Source organism: Diadema antillarum, unplaced genomic scaffold (assembly GCF_040938485.1).
Source record: "Diadema antillarum isolate AM-2024a unplaced genomic scaffold, OU_Dant_1.0 scf00000035, whole genome shotgun sequence".
Lineage (NCBI taxonomy): Eukaryota > Metazoa > Echinodermata > Echinoidea > Diadematoida > Diadematidae > Diadema > Diadema antillarum.
In genome coordinates, this window is record NW_027270924.1 from 4,232,046 (window position 1) to 4,243,318 (window position 11,273).

Consider the following 11,273-nt stretch of genomic DNA (forward strand, 5'->3'; position numbering starts at 1 on the left):
TACTGAGTCAGCTTTAGTAAAAGTGAAAAATAATATTATGTTTGCCATTGATTCAAACAAGGTTGTTTTTGCTGTACTTTTAGATCTGTCAGCCGCATTTGACACGATTGACCGTCAAATTTTTCTTTCCCGTTTATATAAACGAACAGGTGTTAGGTCAACAGTTTTGTCCTGGTTTCAGTCATACCTTTTGGGATGGTCTTCTCAAGTTGACATTGCCGGCAATTTGTCAAACCCCACAATGTTAGAGTTTGGACTTCCCCGGGGATCAATAGTAGGACCCATAGGATACTCAATTTATACTCTTCCAGTTGGCGAGATAGCCCAACATCACGATGTTAATTACCATCTTTATGCTGATGACATACAGTTATATATTTTTTATGACCCGAAGATTGCAGGAGCTTCTTGTAATGCCATTACTAAACTTCAAACGTGTATTTTAGATATTAAGAAATGGATGGTAGCAAATAAGTTGAAACTGAATGATTCGAAGACTGAGTTTTTTGTTGCGGCTTCAGCCCACAATCTGCGCGGTCTTCCAAACATTCAGCTCAATGTTGGTTGCACACTAATTAGCCCCTCGGAAACAATAAGAAATCTTGGTGTTATTTTTGATCGTCGAATGTTAATGTCTCAACATATTTCTCAAATTTGTAGTACTATTACGTTTTATTTAAGAAATATTGCTAGAATTAGGAGATTTATTGATCAATCTGCATGTCATAACGCAGTGCGTTCTTTAGTTCTATCCCGTATAGATTATTGTAACGGGCTTCTCTCTTCCATTCCTTCAACTCAATTGGATCGTGTGCAGCGACTTCAAAATTGGGCAGCCCGATTAGTGTTTCAGGTTTCTAGGGACTACCCATCTCAGCCACTTCTGAAGTCGTTGCACTGGCTTCCTTTGAAGCAACGGATAATTTTCAAACTAGTTTTGTTTGTCTATAAAATCCTCAACAATCAAGCTCCGAAATATATAGACGCCTGTTTGACTTTATATACACCTACTAGAAATTTGAGGTCATCTAGTGATCCGCTTCGTCTCACATACTCTGTAACTCGCACCTTAGTCGGTGATAGAACATTTACTGTGTCTGCTTCAAAGCACTGGAACAATTTACCGGGTGCTGTTCGTTATTCCGAAGATTCGATATTCCGAAGGTTCGTTATTCCGAAGGTTCGTTAATCCGAAACACACAAATTCCCTATACCTAGAGGTTCGTTAATCCGAAAATGAAAAAGGGTTCGTTAATCCGAACATTTGTGGCGTTATTCCGAAGGTTCGTTATTCCGAAGATTTGTTCATCCGAAAATGAAATTCGGAAAAACGAACCTTCGGAATAACGAATCTTCGGACTGAATAGCCTTCGGAATAACGAACCTTCGGAATAACGAGCTGTAACTCAATTTACCACTTACCGTTAGACAGTCTCCATCAGTCAGTGTTTTCAAAAAAGCCTTGAAAACACATCTTTTTAGTAGCAACTAGTTCGTAGCTGTAACATCAATTTTATCCAATTACACATACTGTCGTACATGTTTTGAATTGATTGTACACTGCAAAAACTAGGGTGTTAAATATCTAACACCAGCACAGAATCGAAAAATATTAACACTCTTGGTGTTGATTTTAGGTCCCGTTCAGAAAGAATCACACCAACTGGTGTCGAAATATTCAATTACAGGTTGATGTTAGAGTTTTGGTGTCATTAATTGGTGTTGAAATTGCACATGCGCATAAGTCAGAGAATTCGAGCAAAATCATTGGACGAAAGTTGTCATGTGACCTCGCTCTGCGCTCGCGCTCTCGGATCGCGCTGCTGGCCGGCATTTATGGCTAGCTAGCTAGCTGTGTGTGCGCGGTGCATGCATATGTTATGTGTATAGTATGCATTATCAAGGCCATTTTTTATCGATGAGGTTTTCTTCGCCTTCGGGCCGCGGGTAATGAAAATTCGACTCAATAATATCCTTATTAATCAGCAGTTAAACAGCACAATCATGCCGATAAGTGTAAAGATTTGTTCTGGAGATCGCCGAATTAGAAAGTTGCTGCCACTAAATCCAGAAGACATCGTAGGATTCTTTGAACTGAGTAAGTGTACGGTACCTGTTTTTCAGGTGTTTGTCATGAGTCGACTGTACAATACTGCTAATGCATGTGGAGCAGTGCAATATACGGCACTGATGTGGAGCATGTGGAGCTGCAGCTAGAGTGCGTGCGACAGACTAGACGCCATCTAGTAATTTATACAGAAACCGGGCGCTAGGTGCTAGCGTCCGGAGTGCGGTGCTAGCTCTTTCGAACCGTTACTTACGTAGCTGGCCTAGCTCTAGACTCGGTCTTATTCGTACTATACAACTATAACGAGTTAAGCTATTGGCATGCACCCATGATATAGTCATTCTATTACCCGAGGTCTGTTCAAAATGACCAGTTACCGAGACGTTAGTCTATACTCGTAGTCTAGTCGAAGTTTACCGGTACTCTTACCAATACAAAGCCATGGCCCTTGGCCTTTTTATGAATGCATGGGGGGGGGGGGGGGGGGGGGCCGGGGGGGCGAGAGCACTTGTGTAGATTATAGTACTGGGATGTGCTGCTTTGACCGCCTCCTTTTGTGGGCTCTGATACACAAAAATCACCATCTGTTCTGGTCGGCTTCCGTGATGACCGTTCCCAAGATACCTGAAATTGACAACCCAGCTTCTCTGTGTACTGTCCTAGCCCCGGGACCGTCCCGTGATTATCGAGCTCATTTGGTGAGCTGCCTGATCACAGCAATGTTCGTCTGATCTATAATTGCTGTTCTCACGATTCCCGAACTTCTCTCTTCCTTTCTCTCTGTTTCCTTTGTTCACTCTCGGCTCACTCACACGCACGTACGTCCAGCATGCACAGAGTACATGCACTCATCGACTACGCTTGCTTCGTAACGTGCAAGGCATTGCCAGACCGGCCGGGAGGGGAGTCTTTACTGGCCTACGTACTCGAGTGATAGTGATACTCAGTGACAGTGCCTTTTGAATTGCGTGTATTGATTGTAATGTTATGTTCATCGGGATAGTGACATCATGCTAATCAAGGGATCTCCAAAGGGCAGGGTGTGGGGTTAAAATGATGGATTACAGAATTCTCCAAATTAATTAATTTGGAGCTCTCTAATGATGTAATTAAGGAATATTAGTTGGCAGCTCTGGATATGGGTCTTAATAAAGAACTGCTATTTTAGGGTTAACACTTGAATTTTGATGCACATGTTCCCTAGTTCACTGAAAAAGTTCTAAGGGCCAGTGAATTAATAAAACTTCAGAAACATTCACGTAAAAGGATTAACAGACTATTTTTCTTTCTGAATTCTAAGTAAGATGAAGGTATTCATCTCAAAATATATCTACTTTTCAATGAATGTTGTACTTTTCCTTTCACTCTAGGAAGCTTTTTTTGATGCACGAAGTAATACAGGGTTCCTGGCTGCTAGAATAAAGAATGTGAACCGCACAACAGATGAGAAAGCATCCATACCCAAGCCGTCAAGGACAGATGGTGGTCCGGGGAAGGTCCGAGAAGGTACCCAACAACCTGCTGCAGGCTGCAGCTATGATGAGGACCTCAACTGGCTACAACACTGCCCGACATTAGCACGTGATTCTAGCCTGGTTGTAGAAAAGATGCAGTCTACTTTCCCTGTCAGACAACATATGGTCAAGGAGGGACGCACTGCATCAGACATCTTGGAACAGTTTCCTTGTTTTGAAACTGTTCCTGGTTTGGTATGTATTTCAAAATATTTTACCTGTCTTTTAACACTATCGGGCCCATGGGCAATCTAACATGGCTAGCACACAAAATATTTTATTTATAAGCCATTGATAAAACATAGGCATTCAAAGAATTAAGACATTACTATCATAATCATTATTGTTCATATAAAACACCTCTCAGCTGGACTGCTCCACTTTTACATTGCCCAGCAATTAGGTTGAAGTAAACACTAAACAAGGTACTTAAAAGCTAATGAACTCCTTTGTAGCACCTTGATTGTAACTCTGGCTAGACTTGACCTAATGAATAAAGTGTGAACACTTCTTTGTGCATGGCACTTCTCAATACAATGGACAATGTAAGCTTGGTTAGTGAGTGGCCATCTTAATACAATGCCAATGGCTTTTACATAGGTTTAGCATGTAATGTATATACTGTACAGTAACATATAGCAAAAACCTGTTTAAATAAGATACTTCTGCCCTATGTAATCAAGATGGAATACTAAATTTGCCAAATCAACTTGAATTCCCAAACTTATCAATGTCGTAAAATAAATGAAATGTGCAACTTTGTCAAGTTTTGTAATGCAAGAGTGACTATGATTTGGGGCATTACAATAACAGCTACACTCTCTGTGTCGAATTAAACTTTATGTGTACAGAAATTTCATAAATTTCCTCAAGACTGGCAGGTACGTGGGCAAGTACATGGACTGTGATTCTCCTGTTGTGATGGTGCCTCTTTCCAAACGAGGTGGTCTTAAAAAAATGTTATGCCTTTTCTAGAATAGAAAGTTGTGTTGTAACAATGGAGTCTGCTTTTTAGACTGCAGTGTCTTACTTGCCCTAAAATCAGAATCAGGCCTGGACTTGAATATTCCTGCTGTGAAATTATGGATAGCTGTTGATTTTTTTTTTTTCCTCTCTCCCTCTCCCCTTTTCCTTAAAATATATTCCGGCAGATTGAAGAAGATTTTCGAAAGATGTTTCCTGAGAATCACTCACGTTTCCTGACCAAGTGGCCTGAATTGAAGCCCAGGGTTGTGGCACTTGCTCGACAACTTCTGAAGCAGAATGGAAACTTGACAGTCATGGAGCTCCTGTCATCTTTTGACAGTTCTGACCAGAACAAAGAAGGTATTTTTGCACATTCCCTGGAATGCACCCTCTAATTTCATAAAGAGTCTGAAGTGTCATCAGAAGTTAAAATTAAACCAACCTTATCATTAAACATTCTAGTGATGGTCAATTTTTCATGGAGCATAATCACACTCCCACATAAACACAACACAAATGTGGGCCAGGAAGCTTATTTTCGAGTAGCCATACAAAATTTTCCCCACCTTGAGAGGGGACTCCCTCCCGGATCATCCCCTCATCTAGTTATTTCACTCCATAGGATTTTTTTTACAAAAAACAATTTCCAATACTCTGAAAGTATATTGTACTCACTTAAATGTGCATCAGAAAAAGTTTATTTCTAAGATGCCAATTGCTAAATTTTCCCTACCCTTAGATGGGGCAGTCCCTTCCAAACCTTCCCCTGCATTTTACCCATCTAACTTTAACTTTTAACATTTTTAAGTCGTCCAAAGGAAAGACCTTATGCCGTCATATTTGTCCGTCTGTCTCTCCGTCTGTCTGTCAACAATTTGGTATCCACTTTTTCATCGATCTATATCTTGGCTCCGAGTTAACCAAACAAGTTCATATTTGGTATCGGTATCCTTTAGGACTTTCCTGATATTAAGCTCATTTTTGTGTTGAGGTTGAGCTTAAAGGCAAAGATCAAAGGTAATTCAATGTCACATGGGTTATATAAAACAAATGAAAATAGATCTTTCTCGCAATATCTCAAGAACGGTTTGGGCAAACAACTTCAAACTTGGTATATGTATACCTATGGAGGTGACAATGATCTTTGACCTCAACCTTTGACCTTGACCTTTGACCTTGATTAAACATGAAAATAGCTCTTTCTCGTAATATCTCAAGAAAGGTTTGGAGAAACAACTTCAAACTTGGTATATGTATACCTATGGACGTGGCAATGATCTGTGACCTCAAGCTTTGACCTTGACCTTTGACCTTGATTAAACATGAAAATGGCTCTTTCTCGTAATATCTCAAGAAAGGTTTGGAGAAACAACTTCAAACTGGGTATATGTATACCTATGGACGTGGCAATGATCTGTGACCTCAAGCTTTGACCTTGACCTTTGACCTTTGCCCTTGATTATTTGTAGACAACATTTTGAATACTGTCCATATCGGCACGGTTTTCAATTACTCGACATTGGACGACTGCTTTGGACGTCGTCCATATTATTATACACTTGGCTTGATTTCTGCTATTCTGATGGCAGAACCCCTTCCCACACACTCCCCCTGCTTTGTCCCTTCACTCCCTCACTCAGTGCCCCCCCCCCCCTCCTTTTTGTCTCACCTGAACAAAGTTCTGGCAGAGATTGACATAGTAATCACTTTTCCTGTTGCTGTGTTAGAAAAATGTTAAAGGCTTTTGTTGAACTTGCTCTCATTTCTCTATTTCTGCATCAATTTTGTTCAAACTTGGAACAAATAATCCTTGGGTATTACCAGATGTGAGTTGATGAGGATGATGAGGTGAAAGGTCATCTAGGGGTCAAAAGATCAAATGATGCGAGGCCATGTGCATCATTTTTAGCTCACCTTAGCCGAAGGTTCAAGTGAGCTGTTGCCATCCGTTTTTGTCTGCCGTCCCTTGTCCGTTGTGCGGTGTGCGTCATCTGTAAACTTTTATATTTTCATCTTCTTCTGCAGAACGAATGGTCGGCTTTTAGTCAAACTTGCAGAGAATCATTCTGTTGGGTAGAGTTGTTCAAATGATAACTGTAGCCCCATGGGGGCCCAGGGGGAGGGCCCCCAGGGTGCAAAATTCTCAAAATTTCAAACATCTTCTTCTCCAGATCCACAAGAAGATCAGTCAAGTTGTTTTGTGTGTAGATACCTTTATAAGTAAAGAATGAAAGTTGTTTATGACAAGTCCTGTTGTGCCCCCTCCTTGGATTATTCTGTGTCAGTTTTCCTAAGAGTTTTCCCATTCAAATCTCAAAATAATTATATTGCTATAGCGCCCTCTAGACAACTACTGAAACTCCCCTTTAAATGAATGTTGAGTAAAAGTTGCCTTCAATGAGTTTGTACAGAAATTACCAATGAGATTGATAACTCAAAGTTTAATTCATGTCAAAATGAACAGAGCCCATGGAAGTACAAGAATTGTATATTTATTAAAGGAAAAAAAATATTTTAATCTTTTACAAAAAGGGAACAATTAAGCTGTGATCATTCAGAGCATTACAAGTTACATTTCAGTGATCACAGCAAGTTCCGAAAATGACCACAAATTACTCACTGGACCATCTCTTCATGCATGAATGATCAAGGTTTTTAATTATAGACAATCAATGACTACTAATCTGATACATGTGATTGTAATAAAGTATCTGCTCACCATGCACTTGTAAGATTTAGGAATAATCTGCATGTGTATTGTTACTAATTGTTTTGCCAGAGTGTCCAAATTGGGGGGGGGGGGGGGGGGGGGGGTAAATGATTTTACATGCAACTGTAGTAATTCAGTGAGTAATCATTTCAGGTGTTCACAGTGAGTTTGACTCTTCATTACAAGGTGAGTATTGATCGAAAACTCACAAAAAAGTGCATGTCCTACTTTTCTCCTACTTTTACTGAAATTTAGCTCCTATTTTTTTTCTCCTACTTTTTCACCATGATCTACTAGAAAGCCTGCTTGATTTTATTATTTTGCATTTTGAAATACAGGATGGAATTCTGGTACATCTGCCATCCTCCTCCTCTTGTGCCTGTTGCCTCCTGCAAGCCAAGGGAGGTCTAAAGCTGCCTCAGCAAAAGTATCCATTTCCTCAGCAATCTCAAGGATTATTCAGTTTCAGAAGGTATGTAGCTTTTCAGTATAAAAGTGGACTATAAATAAATAATGTTATTAGTACCCTCGTCACACCTTGCATGTTCTCACTGCATTCTAGAAAATGTTGCCAAAACTGACGAAATGTGTGTACACAGGGAGTAGATGTAGCAATGGTCTATCTAAGAATTTCATGAATGTGCTTAGACTGGCTTGGACTAAGAGGGTGCTCAAGAACTTTGGGCCTGTTCAAAAACTGAACCTATCCTAAGATTATTAGGAGTGACAATGCGCTAGAACGAGATGGACCTACTGCAAACAGGGTTGCCATACTTCAATCCTACTAGGAATATGTTTCAGCGTGACATTTTCACAGCCCTAAATGTAGAGTTATATCAATAAACAAAAGGTCAGTACTTTTTGCCTCGATATTGGAAATTGATTACAAATTTGCAGCAAGAAAATAATTGTGAAGGAAATTTTAAAATCCTTATTTTCACAGTGTCTCCTTTTGTGTGAGTTGAAATGACTCAACCATATTAGAAAGACTCTTCTCAATCAGATACTTAAAACCTGCTTTGAAAATACTTGCATTTTTTACCAGGCCTCTACAGCCTACCTCTATACGTTTATAAAATTTTCTGTGCAAAGTCCTGGTTGAAGAATGTAGCTACAGTGTATATCTCTGTTCAGTTCATTAACCATAAAGTGAATTGAGCGAGATACAAGTTATAGGGGAGACTACGCTGCACATGGATGTCACCATCATGCACAAGCCCTGTGATTTATGCACTTTTCCTATTTGCTCAAGAGTTATGATGGAGCATCACTTGCAGCCAAGCCTTGATAGTCTGCAACATGCAGCCTGAAGGCCACTGCATATCATACAAATCTTTGGTCGCACAACTTGCCGACTATCATAAAATTATGAAATAAACAGTGCGTATATTCTGTTTTATTTCAGATCTTAAGTCGCTGAGTTGTGTGACAGAAAGTCATATCGAATGCGGTGGCCTTTAGTCTAATCAGGCCTCTTAAATTGAGAAAAAAGTCAGAAAACGTTGTGCTACTTTGCACATTGCAGACATTTTCCACAAAACATCCAGATCCCCCCACTATATATGTATGTATGTATGATGATGGTAACAGTGATGATAAAGATAGAGTTTTGATAGAATTAACAAGTGGGAAAAGGGTAACTGCTAGTTTCATCGTTTACTAGTACATGTAATTTGTTTCAAACACAGAGTGGAGGGAGCATTCAAGATTTTCTGGATGGCACCAAACAGACCCAGAGCCAACCGTTCCTTCTTGGAATTGGAAATTCTAAGGCCTGTATCAGCAGTTACTTGCTCATTGTCGATCACAAGGCCATTCCATGTGGTGCCCGTACGGTGGAAGGAGCAGTAGATGAACTCTTCAAGACGCACTTTGTCTTTGGCTTGCATTACTGCCAGTCTCTTCATCAGTTCTGGACCTTCATCCAGACAGCTGTTTTCGAGATTGATGTTGGAGTTTCCCGCGAATCACCGAGAGTGCGTGAACTAAGATCCAAATTATTCACACCATGATTTGCTTCAAATGCAAGAGAAATTTTGCAATACCAAAGTTGGTGCAACATTTAAGATTAAGTCATGGACTAAGTGAAGGAGGAAAAGAGGTGTTAATCTGTGGACAGGGAGCTTGTGCAAGAACATTTTATTCTTTTCGTGGATTTCGAGGGCATTTGCAGACTCACCTTAAATCTGGTTTGCCAGATAATCAAGAACAGTTTACTGAAAATGAGAAAGCTGGTGAATCATTCGAAGAGAGCTTTGCAGGAAACAGTAATGATAATGACGACAGTGATCAAGATCAGGATATAAATGCAGAAGATGACATTTTATCCGCTGAAGATTTGAATAGGCAGTGTGCAAAAGTAATTTCAAAATTTTCAGCAAACAGTGCAAACTCTGGAAAAGTTGTAAATGACATCGTGGAATCAACCAGTTTGATTGTAGGTGATGTAGTAAAAAGTGCATCAGCGGCAGTTAAGGCTACTTTCTTGAAACATAAACTGCCCATTGAGTCCGAAGCTTATAGAGAAATACAGACGCATTTTGCTATGCTTGAAAAGCCATTTGAAAATTTGAACTCAGAATATAAGCGGATGAAATATTGTGCAACACTTGGACTTGTTGAACCACAAGAAATAAAGTTAGGCATCCGGTATGAAAGTCGTCTAAATAAAAGAAGTAAGCAGTATGAACAGATTGCTATTGAAGATACCTTTGTTTATATACCCATTTTAGAATCTTTAAAGCAACTTTTGAGCAATGAAGATATATTGCATTTTGCTACTCATGACCATAGGAGCACTGATGGTGTAATGAGAGATTACTGTGATGGTGCACAATTTGAGAAAATCCCTCTTTTCCATGAAGATGAAAATGCCCTACAAATTCACTGTTTTTATGATGACTTTGAAACTGTAAACCCCATCGGTTCAAAAACAAAAATTCATAAGTTAGGTGCTTTTTATTTCATTTTGAAAAATCTGCCACCAAAGTATAATTCTATTCTTTCCAATATCAATCTTGTAGCTCTGTGGTATGCTGAAGATGAAGATGCCAAAAAAATATGGATTTAATGCTATTCTCAAGCATATTGTGAAAGACATTAACATTCTGTCAACAGTTGGCATTACTCTTCCTAATGGCATTGTGAAGAGGGGAACCATTACTCAAATTAGTGCTGATAATCTAGGTGCAAATGCCCTGTTTGGTTTTGTACAGAGCTTTTCTGCTAATTATTACTGTCGATTGTGTGTGACAAGCAAGGAAGAGGCGCAGAACACATTAAAAGAGGTGTTAATGGAAATGCGCACCAGGCAGACTTATGAGCAACATTTACAAGAAGCTGAAGCTCAAACTACACTGTCACATGTGTTTGGAGTTAAACAAAAAACTGTATTGAATGATTGTATTTACTTTCATATCTTGACAAATTTTTCGCTTGATATAATGCATGATCTGTTGGAAGGCATAGTTCAGTATGAGCTGAAACTTGTACTAGAATATTTCATCTATGAAAGGCAACCACCACTCTTGACCCATGATGAACTGAATCAGAGAGTTGCCAGCCATTGCTTAAACCGTACAGATAACTAGAACAAACCATCCTACATTAAACTGAGAACAGCTGGCAATGATGTGGGTCAAAAGGCAATGCAGGCTTGGTGCTTGATAAGAAATCTTCCATTCATCATAGCTCATGACATTGAAGAAGGAAACGTCTACTGGGAACTGCTGCTAAGATTACTAGATTGTATGGATATTATTTTTGCTCCCCAATTAACAGCAGGCTTGATAGCCCAGTTGTCTGTTCTCACTGAAGAACATCACACACACTTTCAAAAAACATTTCCTGCCAATAGGTTGTTGCCAAAGCATCATTTCATGGTGCATTATGCTACATGTTTGAGAGAAGTTGGGCCACTCGTACATGTATGGTGTATGCGGTACGAAGCGAAACATCACTATTTTGGCCGTGTTGCAGAATCTGTACGTAATTACAAAAACATATGTAAATCACT

General features: G+C 39.6%; 1 protein-coding gene across 1 annotated transcript; it reads left to right on the forward strand.

Moving 5' to 3' along the window:
• Positions 1–2,673: 2,673 nt before the first annotated feature.
• On the forward strand, positions 2,674–10,634 carry LOC139744786 (uncharacterized). The gene is made up of 5 exons (XM_071655204.1): positions 2,674–2,766; positions 3,439–3,777; positions 4,734–4,908; positions 7,597–7,730; positions 8,947–10,634. The coding sequence occupies exons 1-5, from the start codon at positions 2,674–2,676 to the stop codon at positions 9,268–9,270; spliced, it is 1,065 nt and encodes a 354-aa protein (XP_071511305.1). The 3' UTR covers positions 9,271–10,634.
• Positions 10,635–11,273: the final 639 nt, after the last annotated feature.